This window comes from Coturnix japonica, chromosome 2 (genome assembly GCF_001577835.2).
Source record: "Coturnix japonica isolate 7356 chromosome 2, Coturnix japonica 2.1, whole genome shotgun sequence".
Lineage (NCBI taxonomy): Eukaryota > Metazoa > Chordata > Aves > Galliformes > Phasianidae > Coturnix > Coturnix japonica.
This window is the reverse complement of record NC_029517.1, coordinates 116,188,943-116,208,895: the sequence shown is the minus strand read 5'-3', so window position 1 is coordinate 116,208,895 and position 19,953 is coordinate 116,188,943. Positions and strand designations below refer to the sequence as shown.

The following is a 19,953-nucleotide window of genomic DNA, read 5'->3' as shown; positions in this document are numbered from 1 at the left end:
TTTCTAAGCTTATGGAACATTGGTTTAAACACATTCAAGTAGTGGTTGTAAAAACATTCGGGAAAAACAGGTTTGAACAAAAATTTTAGCTGTGGATCTGTACTCACAGCTCGAGCCTACCTTTAATGTCCTGATTTAGAACATTCCCAGGATTTCAGAGTTATAATTCACATCTGTGTTTCTAAGTCCTTCATGCATGATTGTTTGAATGTGCACTTTTGGAACAGATCCATGTCTAATAGGCTAAATTGTAGTTCCCAAATCAGAAGCCACATGGTATTGCTATATAGTTTTGGTTTTTTTGTTTTTTTTTTTTTTTTTTTTTTAAATTTTTCCTCTTATTATGTGGTCTTCAAACAAGGTTCTGTCAGTCCTGCATGCTGGATTAATAGAAAACACTGAAATCTACACTTTCTATCTATCTTCTAATGAACCCCTACATTTTGATTTCTACTGGTGATTGAATAAAGCATTTACACAACGGCCACAACGGATACTTCTCCACCAAGTAATAATTTCTCAGAGTGCAAGGGCAGATTGGAATTATGCAGCACCCATTAAGCTGTCATAATATGTTAAAGGTAGTCAAGGAAACTGATGAGATTCTCTCATTTTTAATATTCATTTAGTCAAGCTGACTTATATCTCAACTGTAGGCTGCATTTACTTGGATTTTCCTGTACCTCTGTAACTAAACAAATATATTTAAGTTTCATAGTAACATATGTGAAAGTGTTGACAACAACACTGCTTATTCCACATGTTAATTATGCATTTGTTCAGTGTGCCGATGAACTATGTGCACCTCTCATGTTAACTTTTCATTTCAAGTCAAAAGCAAATGTAGTAAGTGGATTTGTGCTTTTCATTTGAGATATTTCTTTTCCCTCTAAAACGACCTCGTACACCATTCCTCTGTACCATATGAATTGAAAAACTTCTGTTGGCAAGAAGCTTAAAAAGAAAGTAACGCTCCCTTCTCAGAAAACGGATTTTAACAAAGCAAAGCAATTGTGCCATTAATGAGAAAGTTAAATGAAACAAATGACAAGACAAGAAAAAACATGCAGCATCACACTCAAGGAATGCACAGGCACACAATAGCTTGTGCAATATTTTTCATCTGTCAAAGCCAGTAAATACAGAGATTTCACTGGAAATGTTCATTAAAATAGTCTGTGGTGCCTGTGGCTCAGTAAATGCAACCAACCAGCTTTCAGCATACTTTGTATTTTTCACCTGTAGGCGTGATTTCATCCCAGCCGTAGACCCAGGTGATCAGTGTTGGTTCTGTAAGCCTCCAACCCTGACTGGTTTGAGCTGCACTCATCCCTGACAGAGCTATTTTGGGAATAATATCAGTCACAGCTCTGGAGTAATGTTCACCTTTACCATTTTGGATACGTATGCATGTGTGTAGGTATGTATATGTATCTAAAAAATCTCTACTTCACTGATTCATGTGTTCGTATGCATGTATTTACACTAGGTACATAAAATTACCATGCTTCAGTAGGTTATTTCACTGTCATAACAACATGGGACTGAAGCTTGATGTACATCATCTTTTTCCTAATGAAGTTTTCCACTGTGTTGCTTCTGTATAATTTTTTGAAAATGAATGTCTTTTGTTTCATTAAAATGATTCATTTTGTACTCGCATTTCAGAGGATGGAGTCCTTATGGTTTCTTTGTTGAGGCATGTGGCTCTTCGCAGAGGTCTGCACGGCTGCTGGGAAGAGAAAATAAGTGCATTTTTCGGGAGTTCTTTGGGCTCTAGAAAGCATATGAAAGAAAAAATTAACTTTTCCTGTTTTTTCTTCTTTCAAATGAGAAAGTCATAATTAACAGCACATGTTGGGCCACTCACTAAAGACTGTGATAAATGATTAGTATTTTCAAGCTAATGAGCTGGATACTTGATCTGAAAACCGCGAGTATATAAGCGTTCATCTTCCAGCCATATCCTCCAGTTCAGAGATCATCCGAACTGCTGGCTGCTTCATCCTGAAATCTGCTTAATATCTTGAAAAATACACTCCCACTTTGTGTCTCCAGAGGTGCTCGGCACCTGGCACTTGCAGGCCTTCAGAATGCTCTCCAAATGACAAAACCAAAAAACCCCTTTCTTTCCCCCCCCTGAAAAAAAAACAAGGAAACGGCCCTTTTAGTGTGCGTGTGTGTCACTGCAGCTCTACATGAAAGCGTGTTCTAAAACAACGTGGAACACGATAAAAACACCAAAATACACAGGCGTGGTTGGGTTTGCCAAGACAGCGTAGTACTAATCACGGACTGTATGCTGAGACACCAGTTAAGCGTTGGAACAAACTACCCAGAGAGCTCTTGGTATCCTTATTGTCATCAAAGGGGTACTAAAAACAGATAAGGTATGCACATCTGCCAGGAACAACTAAGTATTTTCAGACACGCTGGGGCAGAGGAATGAGTAGATGAACTCTTGAGGGACTTATTTTCTCCAAATCCATACTCAGGTTGTTCTGAACACAAACCCTCAGCCTATGCTAAGGAATCTTACGACAGTCAAGGGCCATGACACTTCATTTGCTCTGCACCCGAAACTCCCACTGAAGCCAATTATTCAATCTAATTTAACAAAGACCACAGCTTCTCTGGCAGTGCGATTGTTGGTAACCATCAACAAACTGATTCATCTACAATTGGGCCAAATGTTACAAAATCTGTTTCTGAGTTCTTGTTTGTACCCCCTTCATAAGATTACACCAAAATTAAAGCATGCAGTACTTGAACTAACTTCAAAGGCTGAGCTTGCACTTCTAGCTAGTTCAGCCTTTTTATTGGTTCATGTTTTCCATTTGGCTTCAACATCCTGTTCTTTACTGATGCCCTTCTAGAGTTTCATTTACAAATATTACGTCCTTGGTTAGTGAGCCATGCTAATTAATACTGTGGTGGAGGCTATGGATTATAGTAATCTCATGCCTCCTGCTTGGAAAAATGCTGCAGTTTTTCCACCCATTTACACGTAAAGCCGTATTGAATATGGCCAATTGGTCTTAGGAAAATTTATCGTGAACTTATTTAATCAGAATATATTTAACTAAGCTCGTTCATGCTGTTATCTACTGTCAGTTTTGTTAATAACGAAGCTCAGAAATTTCAATGCAGTAGAAACCCGAGATCTATTATTTCCTAATTAGATTATTTCAAAACAAAACAGTAAAGCTGAAACAGGCTGTTTTCAGCATGGGTATTTTTAAGAATGTATGTCAATAACACGTTTGTTAAAAAAACACCAACAGATGATTCAGCCACTTTCTGGATACTGTACACTTCTAACTGAGCCTCACCTTTCAAACCTGGGACAACAACCTGACCTGGATTTTAGCTCCACTGGGGATTTTGTAGCCAGAGACTTTCTGACAGCTGCCCTTCTCAAGGATAGCCAAGGTTATGACCGTAAAAAAGATCTGTTTTATTTACAGTACCATCTGATATCACATAAAAGCTGTGGAACCTTTACACAACTTAGCAATCATAAGTTGACAGGTTCTTCCAAAACCAGGATAATCAAACACAATGACATTTTTTAGGAAGAGGTGGGATCTTTTATTAGACCAGGTGATGTAAGTGGAAACAACAGACAAGCTCTGAGGCTCACAGTTAGTTCATCAGGTCATAAATAGGTCAACAAATACATAATCTTTGGGGTGCTTGTGATTTTATTTTTGTTTTCAGTCACATTCATAAACTTTCTTTTCATAAATGGATGGTATTTTCTTGATATGACTGCAGTGTGGTGATACCAGGCATGCCATGAGGTGGACAACAGAGATGCACCATCCTCCTTCTAGATCGTAGAATCATAGAATTGCTCAGGTTGGAAAAGAACTTAAAGATCACTGAGTCCAACCATGACCCAACCACACTACCCTAACAACCCTCCACTAAATCATGTCCCTGAATACCACATCCAAATGGTTTTTAGACACCTCCAGGGATGGTGACTCAACCACCTCCCTGAGGAGCCTATTCCAGTACTTAACAGACTTTTCTGTAAAGATGTTTTTCCTGATACCCAACCTGAACTTACCCTGGCACAACTTGAGGCCATTTCCCCTCATCCTGTCACCTGTCACCAGTGAGAAGAGACCAACCTCGCTCTCGCTGTAAGCACCTTTCAGATATTGGAAGAGAGCAATCAGGTCTCCCCTCAGCCTCCTTTTCCCCACACTAAACAGCTCTGGTTCTTTCAGTCTCTCCTCATAGGGCATATTCTCCAAGCCCTTCACAAGCCCTGTTGCCCTTCTTTGGACCTGCTGCAGCACCTCAATGTCCTTTCTGTACTGAGGTGCCCAAAACTGAACACAGTACTCGAGGTGAGGCCTCACCAATGCCGAGTACAGGGGCAGGATTTCTTCCCTAGTCCTGCTCACCACAGCATTCCTGATACAAGCCAGGATGCCATTGGCCTTCTTGGCCACCTGGGCACACTGCTGGCTCATATTCAGCAGACTGTCCATCAGTACACCAAGGTTCCTTTCTGTCAGGCAGGTCCTTTCCAGCCACCCCTCCCCAAGCCTGTAGGGTTGCCTGGGGCTGTTGTGACCAAAATGCAAGACCCAGCACTTGGCCCTATTGAAACTCATACAGTTATCCTTGGCCAATTGATCCAGTCTATCCAGGTCCCTCTGTATTGCCTTTCTTCTCACTACATGGGGATGGCCACTGCAGGCCCCAGAAGGAGAATCTGACAACATCCCGTAACATTTACCATGCCATTACCTTAACAAGACTTAGAACAGACTTTAATGAGAAGTTTATAAGCCTATGAGAAAAAGATTTAAAAACTTGCTACAGGAAATGACTGCAGAAGTAGCACTTGAAGCATGACCATGGCTGCATCTTCAAGTCTTTTTTTGGCAGAACGAGCACATTTTGCAGTGTCCCCCTCTCAGGGTGCAGTCCCTAACCTGTGCCAGGTCTCCCCGTGGAAGCTCGCTTCTCTGCTGGCACACAGAGCAACAGCTGGCTGGGGTGAGCTCATGGGAAGCAAAGGTAGCTCCTGGAGGAGAGCAGGTGGTCTATATGAAGGAGGCTTTCCTACTTCACAGTCACTACGCTACACCTGTCAATTAGTTGGTCTGTAGTTGTCTGTCAGGATAAATTCCTCAAACAGAACAACAGCTTCTCAAACAGCAGTAACTGGCAACTTTCTCCTCTCCTAGAGGTCTGATGATTGCTGTTCAGGATAAGGGAAAATAAAAGTTAACCAATGGTCCAGTCAAGCCCTATCAAGGTGTGAAGAACACTAATTGTTTCAGTAGCTTTGCGCTACTGAAAGTTATCTATGCATCTTCTGCTTGGACTTACTGCACAACATCTATAATGAAGGAGGGGAGTACTGGCACATGCACCATATGCTTGCATGTATGCCCTCACTGGGATTGCTAGGCAGGCCATGCAAGCAATGCCTTAGTAATAATGCTTCCATATTGTAGGTGATGTTGTGAAACAAAACCACGTTACAGCACATCAACCTAATTGCGCTTTGGAAAGGAGTGTGACAAGCTAAGTTTGCCCTTTGTCCTTGCGCTGTGATCCTTCCTTTCATTTCCATAAGGAAGAACTCCTCTCCCGTACTGCACTTACCTGGGATGCTTTCTGGAGCTGAACCCAGGCTTGGGATGCTCATAGCCTCCACATGAGGGGCTGCCATTTGCTGGGATGGGGCTGCAGAAACTGCAGCAATAACATGCTATGATTTCAAACCGTCTCTGGTTAAATGGGAGACTGGAAATTTGTCCACTAAGGTGGTTTAACTCTACATGTTCCTGTCTGGGAAAAGAAGGATAAGGAAAAACGACACCTTAGAACAATACATCTCTCAGAAAATACAGAGTAAACAGAATAAAGAAACAGAATAAAAGCACTGGTTTTGATGACTTTGTTTCCACTGTAGACAAGCTAAATAACATTTAAAACCCCAAAGGAAAAAAACAACACTTGCATCATTCAGAGGGATTGGAGCAAGGAACAGGGATTGGAAAGAGCTGTCTCTGTGGACGTGGGTTTTTTTTTTAATCTTTCTTAAGAAAGCAAATTATCACATAGCATGTTTTTGGCGAGTTATTTTGTCTGAGCTAAGCTTTTAGGTAAGAATGATACAAGAAAAAGAAAGAGGAAAAGAAAGAGGAAGAAAGAGAATAAAAAAAGGGTGAAGGAAAAAAAGAGAAGAACTGTCACGTGAATTAACATTAACGTCTGTGCTGAGGAGCGTGGTGTGTTTTCTAGTTTTCAGGTGCGAATGCAGATGTTAACTGTGACTTGACGGCAGGTTGGGAACTGGGAAACAGAGTCTCTTATTATAGGGTAGAACTTGTGATGGTACCAAGTGCCCTTTGTGTAATTGTCTCACCATGTATCTACATTAAATTTCCTGAAGCGTATCCCTTTATGGCTTGGACTAAGCTTAAGAAACTGCTTATTTGAGATTTTTCTACTTCAGAAGCATGCATAAAATCAACACAGGCTTATGAAATCCCTGTCTGCTCTATTTATTCTGATCTGAACTTCTTTTCTCCTTTGTTTATAATGCCCTTTTGGAAGCCTGAAAATATTTTTTTCCCCTGCTAATTTTGAATGTTTCCATTTAGGAATAATTGATTCATCCTTAATTTTTGTACAGCTGCCATTCCAATTTTATTAAATATCTTCTTGTGCCACAGTATCTCTGTTTGTTTCAACACTGCTACTGACTGATGTCCACTCCGCTGTAGTGAAAGAGTATTTAAAAAGTTCATTTCTGGCACAGGAATGGGAGGAGGAGCACAAATGTGTGTATTTTCATATGTGGCACATAGCTACTAACCAGCATTATTTAGGTTTTCTTCTTTCTTTCGGGATAGAGAGGTAGATATTATAATAAACTCTTTAGGAATGTGGCTGGCTCAGGGAATTGCTGATGTCCCATGTGATCTTTTTCCAGCAGATTTTTGGTTCTAATTTGATCCAGATTATGAGTATCTAAAGACTCTGTGGCATATGCAAAATCACTTGACAGTCACAGTCCTGTTCCTAGTCGGCTCCAGGCCACACCACAGAAAGCACAATCTGAAGTATCACAGCTGGCACTCTTTGTGGAAAAGACAAGGATTCACTGCCTAAATCTCCCATCAGCGGTAAACTTTCTTTAAGATTTCAATGTGTCATAAGCAAGAAATGATTAGCAATATTGCCTGCTTTCTTCGAAGATGATCTTCAAGGACACCATGAGGAAGCACATGAAGATGCTGAAGTTTCTACAATACAGAAGTCTTGGGAGGAAACAGGGTTGTAGACTCTGTTTTGGTAACTGCAGCACTTTGTAAACAAACAGTCCTAATACTTATGAACAAAAAACCACTGGAACAGGTGCCAGAAGCCCCACGGACTGGGTGGACTGGGAAGGAGATGACTGCTGACCTCTTGTATGGTATATGCCTGTTTTCATGAGATATATTTGCTTTAATGCAGTTGGATGCATGGAATTAGCACAGGCCTGGAAAGACACTCAGCCTTATAAAACCCCAGAGACTAGAGTGACTGGGAGTAACTATTGAGTGCTGACTTAATGGAGCTGGTTACCTATGTCCCTTGTCCGTGGCTCTTCCTCTAATGCATCCTGCACCCATATTTGCACAGTCCTGAGCTGCCCTTTATACAGAACAGTTAGGAGTTGGCTCTATATTCCACACTAATGACGTCAAAGAGTAATAACAATTAGCACTTCATTTAGCATCTCAGCTCTAACACAAAGATGTCTAGCCAGCACTATCTCAGGCACATGGGGAAACTGGTCACACAGAAAAGAATTTAATGACCTGGCCAGCCATGAAGTAAGCTTTCACAGAGAGTCATCAGATTTCCTTATATGCAGACCTAGGTCCATCTACCCAAACACTGTCTCACGAAGACTGTCATTTAGAGGAAAATTCCTCATATGTAATTTATAACCATAACAGCTACAAAGCCTGCTATGCTTTTGTTCCAATTAAAGTTTTATCCTCTTTCTGCATTGTGTAATGCTGGGGGAGGGAGGGTGGAACTATCTGAGCAGAGCTCTGCAGAGCCCCCAGCCAGCTCTCCTGCTCACGCTGAATGACGGCACCTGCTTGCTCAGCAGCAGCAGTGCCCTTCTGGATGAGAGTGTACAGAGAGATATGGAGATATATGATCAGTTCGTGTCTCTATCTTGTCATTCTTCCTGCATGATGTCAATAACATTTGGCTTTCTGAGAAAATCCTCGACAGCCATCCTTCATTTCAGTGTCAATTCATTTCAGTCTCAACGATGGCAACAAACTTTAATTCGCCTTGAGAAATGATGCCCAGTTCAGAAATGCTGTTGCAAAGACTGTTCCCCTCTCTTGTTGCTGATGCTGCGTGATTTCTCTACCAGCACCCTCCTTTTTCATCTCATTAAACAAAACTCCCTTTTTCCTTAGTTTTAAAGGCCCTATTCTGTGTCATTCACAGCCAGGATCCCCTGCCTTTGGCAGAGGTAAGGCTTGAGCAAATGCCTCACTGCACAAGGGAGGCTTTGGGCTTTCATAGCATCTACTGCACTTGGTGTAAATCCCATAGAGGCTCCCAGGAACCAAACATGAGGAAAAACTTCTTTGCTGTGAGGGTGCCAGAGCCCTGGGACGGTCCACACACAGATGTTGTGGGTCTCCTTCTCAGGCCCTGCCAGGCAGGGGGGTTGGAACTACATGATCCTTGAGGTCCTTTCCAACCCGGGTCATTCTGTGATTCTGTGGAAATACTCAAAACATGCCTGGACACTTTCCTGTGTAATCTACTCTCGGGATCTGCAGTAGCAGCAGGTTGGACTGGATGACCTTCAGAGCTCCATGACCTTCACAGATCCCTTCCAACTCCGTCATTACAAACAGCTCCATTTGTTTCTAGGTGCGGCTATTCCTTCTTAGCACACCCTGTAAATATCATTTCATCTATTCTGCTAGTACGGCCACTTGTCTGAGGGAAAGAGGAGTTGGAAGGTCCCTTTAGCATAGCAGTATGACTGCAGGAGTCCTTCAGAACCGCCCCACAGAACCACCCCCCCACACACCCCGCCTCATGCAACACGGCGTGCTCTGAGCCCAACCGCTCGCCGTAGCGAGGCCGTACCCGCGCATGCGCAGTGCTGGAGCCGCAGAGGGTGCGCGGCCGGAGGGGCGGAAGGACGTTGTAGGGCTGGCGCTGAGGTGAGGCCGTGCTCGTACCCCCCGCTCCTCGCTCCGCCGGGCTCCCCTCCATCCCGCAGCCCCTCCCGTGCTGTCCCTGAGGGCCGCCAGCCGCCCCTCCGCCGCCATGAGCAGCCCGTGACCTCTAAGCGTCCCCCGGGCGTGTGTGAGAGAGGCGGCGGTGTTAGGCAGCACAGAAGGCTGTGACCTTCCTCAAGCCAAGTGACAGAAGGTTATTGAAGTAGAACTTAAATCTCACCGTTCTTTTCCCGTTTTTTTTTTTTTTTTGCTCATGTAGGGAATACGGTCATCATGTCCTCCGCGCTGTTGCCTAAGCCGCAGATGCGCCGCCTTTTGGCCAGGCGGATGAAGTTTCACCTCTTTGGGGCATTTGTTGTGTCTCTTGGATGTGCGGCGTTGTACAAGGTGAGATCACCGCTCATTCTGTTGCTAAGTGGAGCGTTTTTCACCAGCGAGCTTTAGTAATGCACTTCTGTAAGCATTAGTCTGTGTAATCTTCGTGATCTGAGTAACCTGCTGCCAACTGCAGTTGGTGACAGTTTAACCTGCATTCTCCTCATCTTAAGCTGCTTGTGGTGATTCACAGAAACGATGCTCCTCATGTTAACACTGAGACAGGGAGGTTTAAGTTAGATATTAGGGGGAAGTTTTTCACACAGAGGGTGGTGATGCACTAGAACAGGTTGCCCAAGGAGGTTGTGGATGCCCCATCCATGGAGGTATTAAAAGCCAGGCTGGATGTGGCTCTGGGCAGCCTGGTCTGGTGGTTGGTGACCCTGCACATAGCAGGGGGTTGAAACTAGATGATCTTTGAGGTCCTTTTAAGACCAGGCCATTCTGTAACCCAAAATTAACAGAGCACCATCAAACTCTGGAGGCCAACAAACGCCTGTCAGAAACAATAAGTTCGCACAGTTAAAGCTCAGCATCCACTTAACACATCTGATGAGAGGTAGGCAGGCTTGTTTGAGATGAAATCTGTAATGTCCTTCAACAGCCTGTGGTTTTATACTCATGTGGCAGCCTTACATTAACACTCTAGGAAGGCAGTGGACCATGTTTAGAACAAATAACTGATGTCAGTAGTAATTTACTGTTACTTGTTCTCTGCTGCTGGACAAACCCACTTTGACCTTTCCTTCTTACGTTTTTTTGGCTTTTTGAGCATATCCTCGTGCCTCAATTGAATGAATACCCAAGGAGCATTTTATCAGACTTTTGTAGTTTATCCTGCAGTGTAGCTGAACTGTAGTCAATTATTTTGGGGTTCCTTTTGACCTGGAGTTGTGTAGCTGTCCACAGGCATACTCAGAACTTGCCATAACAGTTTGTGTTATGTGTACAGCTATAGAATCATAGCTATTCCCCAGGTTGGAAAAGACCTTGAAGATCATCAAGTCCAACTGCAGCCTAACCAGAACCCTAACTCTAAAAACCCTACACTAAATCATATCCCTGAGCACCACATCCAAACGGCTCTTAAACACAACCAGGGATGGCGATTCAACCACCTCCCTGGGGAGCCTATTCCAGTACCTAACTACCCTTTCTGTCTTACTACTACTTAACTACCCTTTTCTATCATGAAGCTGGCTGTCAATATAGACAGTGTTTCTGGATATCAAAAACATCATGTGCTATCTCTTTAAGGTTTCACTGTAGACATTATTTTCCAGACCAACAGTCAGGAAGCCTGAACTGTGGATTTGAACAGGAACACAGCAACTTTTTACTAGCTTCTGTCATTGAACTTGAGGCTGTTTAGAATGATGTCCACTGCTAAAATCATAGCAAGAAAGCAACGCCAACCAAGCAAACCCACTGCCACCTGTAAAGCTTTGCAGGCTTTAATTTTCTGTGTGTTACTTTCCAGTTTGGAGTTGCTGAACCCAGAAAAAGAGCTTATGCAGAGTTCTATAAAAACTATGATCCCATGAAGGACTTTGAAGCCATGAGAGCAGCTGGTGTGTTTGAGTCTGCACCTCCCAAATGTCCATAATCTGCATTTCCAGGTAATAAACTATTCTGTATTAGAAGGGAAGTTTGGATTATTTTAGTGAAACATTGTGCTTCCATTTACACTTCTTCCTTTTCTGTTAAAAGTGAGAGGTGCTCTCAGAGAAAACAAAATACAAATTGTTCCTCACGAGAGCTGTGGGTAATAAAATCATTAAGAAGCATAGGAACTGAGAAGGGGGAGTAAGGGCAGAATGGGAATCTCCTGAATATCTTTTGGGTGACTGATAAAAATGTGTGAGCTATAGCAGACGTGCAGAGTGGTGCCAGGCCTTTCCCTCCTCATTCAGCAGTGTTCCAAACAGTTCTGTCCTTGCATGGAGAGGAAGCAAAGCTTTTGTATAAGACTTTCCTGATATCGCTATTATACTGATGTGTTTGCATCTTGAATTGCTTAACTCTGGGCTATCAAAACGTATCACTTGTGGTGCTTGTGATACAGTGAGGGAGAAAATGGAAAGGCTGTTTCTCTCTCACTGCATGGATCTCTTAGGTGAGAAGTAGAGACAGCTTCCACACGTCCCTTTGTCTTTTGGGGCTGGTTAGAGGGGAAAGATAACTACTTCTGAGGGGAAATACACGTACATGAATTTATTAAATACATGCATTTACATACATGTAAATACATGTATTCTTAAAAATCAAAGTAGCATGCGGTGTCTTGGGTAATAAGATTCAGACTTTTGCCTTGCTGCATTCAGCTGGAATAGAACTTTGTTCAGCGTACTCTTCTCACAGTGCTTACTGTGCTGCCTTTTGTGTGAACACTGCCGAACTCTAGTTCTCGTTCCTTCTTATTGTAACGCCAGGAAGAACGGTCTTGATTTCAACCTTGTCGTAGTTATTAATAAGCACGCAGCCAACTGCGCAGGCTCGTGATGTGACAATGAAGAATTCCTCCCCCCTTTTTCATTGGGATTTCTGACGCTGAGTTCTCTGCTTCTCTTAAAATGACTTCAGACTAATCTGGGACGATAGCTTTTTCATTCTTTTGGAATGTCTTCATATTGTGATCATTACGTGATAATCTGTGGCTCTAATTATCCTGTCCAGCTGGATTTTCTCAGCCTGTTTGCTTGAAGCAGCAAAATTGAATAAAACGTTTGTACTTAACACTATTAGCAAGAGATTTTGTTGTGTGACAATCTAGAACTATCTGCGTAAAAGAAGCAGAGCTCTGGCTTTCAAAGCCATCCTGCAGATCTTTGTTTCTTCCTTTTCCCTTGAGGAAAGAGTGTCTGTCCTCTCGTGGTAACGACTTCAGAAAAGGTAAATAACAAAATGACACGTTTACTTGGTTTTAATCTCGGTAATTCTGCCTCTGGTTTGGTCCTTGCTAACAGATAAGGACTTTCTAACTTTCTTAGGCTCTGGATTGCATTCTTTAGTCAGGTGGCCTTCATCAGAGTGTTCGGAAAGGCCATCTGGTGGTAAAACCATTTGAAACAAACACTGTCAACAGTGATCCATGTTAAATATTTAATTGGAATCATGAGCGGGATTTTTTTTCTATGGAAGTAGAGCTCCACTCTACTTATGTTCCCATTTGGGGCTTAAAAAAATCAAGTTACACATTGTGTGCACCTGTTGAAATTAAATGTTTCCTAAACATTTCTTCCATTCCTTAATTACACCGGCTCAAAAGAAAATGTGAAGGATAAATCTTCATCTGTCATTTTGTTTGTTTTAATTGCTGGTGCTTTTTATTCCTTGCTCTACTTAAGTAAGAATTAGTATTTTTCTACAGAATAGTAGGAGAAAGGAGCAAACAATGCTGCTGTTTCAAGTAGTCTAAAAAGAGTGTGAGAAGGACAAGTACACAAAACAGATGGAAGGCATTTTCATTTCCCTCCGAAATTTAAATGTTATTTATGGAAGCTGGGTGGAGGTTGAATTTGATGGGGTTTTTTTTTGGTACAGTTACCTAAAGGGTACAGTGGTCATGCATATTCTACGTCTGCTCTCATTTTATTGGGATATATTCTGTACGGGGCAGTAAATACAATGCTATAACTTCATTTAGTGCTCACTCTGGAATCAGTACCTGAAACTGAGGAGATGGTACGTGGGGAGAGGAATTTGTTGGTAAAGGTGCTGGTTTGGAGTGCTGCATTGAGTTTGTTCCTTCTGGGACATGAAGAACTTGGTGTTTGTACTTAAAGTTTGTGCTTAAACTTTGACATGCTCTAACTTAAAGTTTGGAACTTAAAGTTTCAGCTACTGGCACAGGCCGTGTGAAGGTAGTGATAAAGGGAACTAAGTATAGGTCTGGGGAGTGTCTCACCTCTAGAGTGTGCTCCGTAATATAATAAAGGGGCAAGCTAAGAATTTGGTGCTAACCACTTGCATGACTTGTCCTGGAACACAGCTGGTCTTGGATTGTGTTCAATATAATGTGGAGAAGCAATTTGAATTTGGTTTTCTTCCTTCCTTGGTAGGTTGCCTACACCACTTGTTTCCTCTCTGGCTTCTCTCTGAAAGTTGCATTCCTTTCTCTTTCAGGCCCTTAGCAAGATTGATTCAGTTATCAGTGCTGCATGTATAGTGAATCTGACGTGCTGTGCAGGATTGTTCCAGCTCTTGATTTGTTCCATGTTTCACTTCTGTTTGCCACATGAAGGGTGTGTGAATCTTAAACTGTCAGGAAATAACAGAGGGAATTCCTCTAGACTAAACTACCACATAAACATTTCTCTCTATTGCTTTGTTTTCCTACCTACTAATGTCTTTACTGGGAGTATGAAGTTTGTCCGGCATAACTTAATTTCTTTTTATCTTGCAGATCCACAGATCCCCTTCAGCCGAAGGAGACTTAATGACCGAACCTTACGTGTTCGCAGAGTTATAAAGTGTAATGCACTTCAGTGTATGACGTGCTCTAATGTATCTCAATAAATAAAATACTTACATCAGTGAAGCTTAATTGTCTTCATTAATGATCAGAATGCTTACAGCTTACATGAGTGATGGAAAGTCTTCATAAATACTGCTAGAGGCCTGAGGTTAGCTTTGTGTCCACTGGGAGTTATTGCATCTTCATTCCGGCCAAATTTGATAAAGTATGTTCTTAAACAATGATAAAGTATGTTCTTAAACAAATCTTAGGTTGTCTTTGCTGCTGATGGGAATATACAAGAGGATAGTTGTTAGGGGAAGGGAGAGGCTGGATTTCTGGAAGGGTTTCTGCCTTCAGAAGTGAACTAACATTGAGATGAGAAAAATTATTGGGAATCTTGGAAATGCACCAACCAGCTTTCATAGGTTTACTGCCATTGCTTTGCCTTCCTTACAGCAGCCAAGTGTTACATCAGGACTTAGAAAGTATGCAAATGGCCACTCTTGTACGTGGTATGTAACTGCAATTGGGAAATTACCTTAAACTGCAAGTGTATTCACATGTATTTGATGTACAAAGGGCTGTAGTCCACAACCTGATGATCCATCTTCTGCTTTGTTATCGGTCTTAGGGAACATGCTGTGTGCATTGCTGTAGCTGAGGTTGAAATATATACAACTGTGTGGCTGAAGCTCTTGATTGCTGAATGTGGGTACTATGAGAGGAGTCAAAGCTGATCACGTGAAAGAAGGGAAGGCTTTGTATGAAGAAGCATGACAAATTAAGCCATCTGTGTTGTATTTGAAGGTCTTCAGTTCAAATCCTGTTTGGAGTAACTCTTATTCTAAATGGATCATTAACTACTTAACTTAATAGGTAACTGTGAGCAGCTTTTGGACTAATGAAAGCAAGTAAATAATGTATTTGATCCAGAACGCTATTATGGAGCAACATGGGATTTTCTTTTAAACTTGCAGTGTTTCCCTTGACCATAGAAAGAATTTGACATTAGTGGTGGAAGGGGAAACCATCTAGTAATCAAAATACCCCTGCTCCTACAAATGTAAACCGAACTTTAACAATTGCAAATGATACCAATTTATCTTCCAAATGTACAGTATAAACATGGTATGCCATTATAGACTGACTACCATTTTCTCAGCCGTGTCTGCAGGTTCAAATAGCCAGGGGTCTTCAGTCATAATGACAGCTCCAGAGGCAAGGCAACTTGCTACTGCCAGGTGCGCGAGTGGAAAGAACCCAACTTCCCTCCCAGCTGTAGCGCATGCAGTCTTCCCAGTTGTTAGGAATGAATTTACTTTGAAATTCTAAGTAAGTTGTTTATTCTGAGCTGTTAGCTGCCAACTAGAGTGGTGTTTTCGTTCTGCTACCGGCACTGATTGATTCAAAGAAAGGAGAAAGAAGAGCTTTTAGTCTGTGCAGCAGAACTCCTCAGAGCTGTTCCTGTCTAAATGTGTTCAACAAGAAGGAAAGGCCAGTTCTGCTCTCTTTGCACTTCAGGAACCATCAGTGTGTAAGTTAAGTAAATGTTTTTTTTTGTTTTTTTGTTTTTTTTTTTTTAAATAATGCTATTGTGTTTTCACAAAACAATGCACTTCCTTTCAGCCTGCAATGCCAGCCAAGCTATTCATTTCCTCTTGACTGGGACAGGAGGGCAAAGCTGGGGCCCACTATAATGAGGTAGGCAGAAGGGCTCACCTGCTCTTCTATCAGCACCAAGCCGTCAGTTTTTCTTGTGGTTCTTCTCTAAAGTTAAGTAAGTTGCATCTTTCATAACAAACAGTTGGGACCTACTGTGGTACAAAGGCCTGTGTGAGCAAGATTCTACTAAGCTGCCTGACAGCACGCTGTGCACAGGAGATGCACAGCTTGTCTGCCCTGAGGCTACCTCCAACCATCTGTGAAGGGTGGTTGGCTTTTTAAAAGAATTTTTTGCTATATTTTTATGTGAAACAATATATTAAAAGGGATTGTTTGACCCAAACTACTTTGGGAGGGGTCTTACCATCTATAAGTAAGTGACTGTGCCTCTGAGTTTTTGGCTGGTTTGCTTTATTCTTGAGTGTTTGAGGAATGATTGATTGCTCTGGATGCAAACTAAAAAGATAGATTTGGAGTTGTGAGCTCTCCAGGTCTAAGGAGCATTATGAAAGTAGGTATGCTTTAAGGGTACACATTGGAGTGCTTTAGCAGCTAAGTACAGGCAGCTGCTCTTTGGACAACTTTGTTTTCATAGTTCACACAGCTCGTATGTAGGAGAGGCTGATTTATATGCCATCTCAGCACATGTTTCCACACATGCGGTCAGAAGGGGGAGAAGGAACCTGCCTAATGCAGTAAAGATGCTCACTTAGTTCACTGAAGAAGTGCGTAATTTAAGCATGTTTATTCCAAGAGAACAGAATTCTGGAGGAACACAGATACAGCGTAAACAATGGCTGCAGCCTACAACGTTTTAGGAATTGAGCTGCTGCCGTCCCTCATCCTTCACAGGTGTGGTTGTGTCCTCTCGGCTGGTTTCCGTGCCACACGTAAGATGAACAGATTGCTCTAATTCAAATGGTGACTGCAGTGCTGTTTTGATTCAGCTAGTCACAAAACCGTAAAACTTTTCAGCACATGTTTTGGCAAGGTAACGAGCAGCTCTTTACTTCCAAAGCATTGTCAGGATCTATTTTGTTTTTTGGTATATGACAAAGGCCAGTGACCAACAGGAATCCAAACACGAAGCTTGCGTATCTTTACCACTATTGTTCTATACAGTGACTGTAGTTCACTTGTAATGGAATGGCCAAGTAACTCACAGAAACAGCTATTACAGGAATAGCTTTATTTATCTTTAAACAATCTCTATATTACAATTTAAGCATCAATATGCAAAATTAGAAGTATTAAACTATCTCCATAAAATATTCAGGAATGAAGTGTGTGTATATACATTTATTTTTTAAATAACGATATTAAAACAAAGACTAAATTATTAAAGCACTGTATGAAATGTTGATAAGGAACGGGCCTATTTCACATTCAGGAAGGACAACTCAGGCTTCTGTCTTTCAGTACACAGGGAGACACGGCTTTCAGAAATCACATTCAACAAAACAGACCTCATGAGAAAAATACTGCCAATACTCCACTCGTAGGTACTGTGCATTTGGTCATATCTGGTATGCATAGAAGGTATGAAATAACAAAGGCGTATCTATTTGTGCTAAACGTTAATCAGATTTAAGTCCAGTTCTTGCCTCTAACTCTGGCCTTCAGGAATCCCAAGACAAAATGAATGTCTGTGAGTACATAGAGGAGTTAGAAGCACACTTGAAAGCCAAGTAAGCTCTTTAAAAAGAAATAACAAAACAGCTGCTCCAGACAGATTTGGTGTATACAGTAATCTAACTGTGCCCAGAATGATTCCTTCTCTGCTACAAACTGCAAAATAGCTGAAAATAAAACAGTGAGAAAGCTCATTGGTCTTGATGTGTTTAGAAGTGCACTGCAGTGGCACCATTAACTACTCATTACTGTAACTGGAACCTGTGGGTCCTTACTTCTGGACCAAAATGAAATAAAAATAAATAAATAATCTCATTTTCCTTAGCACGGATAATATAGGTTGTTATTTTGAAGTATCCCAAATTTTATCACTTTAAAGATGATTAGTTTAAAATAGGGCTTAAGTAAGCTGGTACTGTGCGTAGTGGTGGCAGATCAGCAGTAAGGAAGACCCACCAAGGCTGCATTTAGCACCTGCACATCCACGTTATGAGCTCATAGATTTTTAGTCGATTTCAAGGAGGCTAAGCTCTGGTTCGTAAATTTTTGACCCGCGTGTTATTGGCTTCCAGCAAATGACCAGACAACGCAGTGTCATACATACATTCAAAGTTCTGAAAATCTGATGGTGGATGAAATAAAGTTTCTGTATACAGACGGTTTTAAAAATAAATTCATGTTGTAGTTCATGTTTTGTTCTCCAAACCACACAAAGGCACTAGTTTACATTAAGGACTAATGTCCTGCAAAACTTCAGTCAAATAAAGGAAGCTATTCTAAGGTTAAAGTGGTGCTAAAACCCAGCTGTCACTAAGTAACTTAAAACAGCCATGCTGGGTTTTTCAGATTTAGTGGGGGAAAATGTTTTGCCTCAGGATGTGTGTGCTGGGGGCAGTGCATGTGTGGGGGGAATGGCTCAGCCTTGAGCAAGTTTTTACAGCTGAGTTATAAACCTGGTTTACAACAGAAACTGGCAGACCCTAAAATATGATATAGTATGTATTGATACATATGTTTTGTGTGGCAAAAATGTCTCTGTGCATGCAGTTTTTCCTTAGTCCCTGATTTTTTGGTTAATGAACAAGAAAGGATTTTGATCAAACTATATAGTGTAAGGCTTTTCCGTTTCACTTTAGAACACCTTCCTTCCAGCACCAGCATCTTGGCTACGGAGCAGGAATGCTGTCATGATTAGAAAAGCTTGACTTGGTTATTATACCTCCTACTTCCTCAAAAATTATATGCATCTTTCATTGATACAGGTTACTGCGTAGGAAGCGTTATGTTAAAACAGTAAGGTATTACAATTATTTATTAATAGAATCCTTTCCTCAAGGCTTTATTTTTTACCATTACAAATTTGCTAATGAATACTTGGGCAAAGTTTGGATCAACCACATAGTTATATGTTTTCGTTACAGTTGGAAGGTGTTCGGCAGCCACAGCTTGCGGTGCTGGCCCTGTGGCGGTGCTGGGGGCGAGGTGGTGAGATGTCTTTGTGACGTATTCCACGAGGCGGTTGTACTGCTGTTCTGATAGTCTCTCTCTAACTCCATCAGCCTGAAATTAGACAACAAAAGGATTATTGAGTAATTGATGGTGACTGAACTTAGTGGTGAAGACGGTAACTTCCATATCATTTTCTCTAGTTAAAAACCTTCCTCCCTGGGATCTCCCTTATAATAGTTTCATGGATGTATTAATCAGCAGATTCCTCCTGTCACTGGATGATGAATAGCTCTTTGCTATTTTGATTTGTTCTTGCCTGTGAAGCTCCAGTTCCACCATAGGAAAGTCTAAGCAGAATCTTTGGAGATTTCCAGGGATGGACCCAACACAACTTGCTCAAGAGAAGATCTTTACGACAGACCAGCTCTTTGCAGACAGGAAAAAATACCTAAAGCCCCATTAGAAAAACGCCAGTAGCTCCCAAGAGTGTTTATCAGATAGCAGTTCTGATTGATCAGCAAAACTTTCACATACATCCACCTGTTTCTGGTAACCACAAAACCATCCACAGAACTACAGAGTTTTTTAAAGAAGATTTTCACTAAAGATGGTTTGGGCCTGCTACTTATCTGCTTAAGAACTCATGCAAAGTGTCTTCTCCAATGTGAGATGGAGAGACTACTCTGAAAAAATCCCTTTTTGTAGGCTGAAATATGTTGAGGTTCCAGGTTCTAGTAAGAAGGCCGTAATGATGCACCCCTAGCTAAAGCCAAGGTTGCTAACAGAAAGGTGGCATCTACCATGTGGTTTCAGTCATTTTAGATGAAAAGCCATGGGCAAATCTGGCCCTGGAAGAATCTGCTGTGTACTTTTTTTTTTTTTTCTCTGAAGAGAAAGAAATTGACTGCAACTAAACTGAGAAGGGAGAACATGTATGCAGGCATCAGCTATTTCAGAAACATCGCCATGGATGCCGCAGTGTTGTCAATATCAACCGGGTTCGAATCCCCCCTGTGGTGCAAGTGGTAGAAGTGCCGCTTGCTACACAGAGGCTCGAATCGCGGGGGTTGGACTCGATGATCTCTAAGGTCACTTCCAACCCGCACAAGACTGTGATACTGTGTG

At 41.8% G+C, this 19,953-nt stretch overlaps 3 protein-coding genes and 1 long non-coding RNA gene across 9 annotated transcripts in view; 2 read left to right on the top strand and 2 right to left on the bottom strand.

Moving 5' to 3' along the window:
• The window catches only part of RGS22 (regulator of G protein signaling 22), a 61,021-nt gene extending 59,359 nt beyond the window's left edge, over positions 1-1,662 (top strand). The window contains exon 27 of the mRNA XM_032442814.1: positions 1,246-1,662. The gene's annotated coding sequence lies outside the window, so the exon portion shown is untranslated. The remainder of the gene's footprint in view (positions 1-1,245) is intronic.
• LOC116652984 lies at positions 212-9,152 on the bottom strand. The gene is made up of 2 exons (XR_004306275.1): positions 5,635-9,152; positions 212-1,732 (listed from the first exon to the last, which is right to left on the bottom strand). It is a non-coding gene; the product is annotated as an uncharacterized LOC116652984 (long non-coding RNA).
• On the top strand, positions 9,110-14,166 carry LOC107310447 (cytochrome c oxidase subunit 6C). Its single transcript, XM_015856133.2, has 4 exons — positions 9,110-9,233; positions 9,511-9,638; positions 11,107-11,245; positions 14,032-14,166. The coding sequence occupies exons 2-3, from the start codon at positions 9,525-9,527 to the stop codon at positions 11,230-11,232; spliced, it is 240 nt and encodes a 79-aa protein (XP_015711619.1). The 5' UTR covers positions 9,110-9,233; positions 9,511-9,524; the 3' UTR covers positions 11,233-11,245; positions 14,032-14,166.
• Positions 14,167-16,477: 2,311 nt separating this feature from the next.
• The window catches only part of VPS13B (vacuolar protein sorting 13 homolog B), a 391,004-nt gene continuing 387,528 nt past the window's right edge, over positions 16,478-19,953 (bottom strand). For all 6 annotated transcript variants that reach the window (XM_015856029.2, XM_015856025.2, XM_015856028.2 and 3 more), the window contains exon 62: positions 16,478-18,939. In XM_015856029.2, the coding sequence (XP_015711515.1) occupies positions 18,694-18,939 (246 nt within the window). In that variant the 3' untranslated portion in view covers positions 16,478-18,693. The remainder of the gene's footprint in view (positions 18,940-19,953) is intronic.

Bases quoted from the DNA above. Each gene is read 5' to 3' on its own strand.
- LOC107310447 (XM_015856133.2), top strand. From the start codon at position 9,525: ATGTCCTCCGCGCTGTTGCCTAAGCCGCAGATGCGCCGCCTTTTGGCC. The intron at 9,639-11,106 runs GTGAGATCACCG...GTTACTTTCCAG, and splicing joins GATGTGCGGCGTTGTACAAG to TTTGGAGTTGCTGAACCCAG.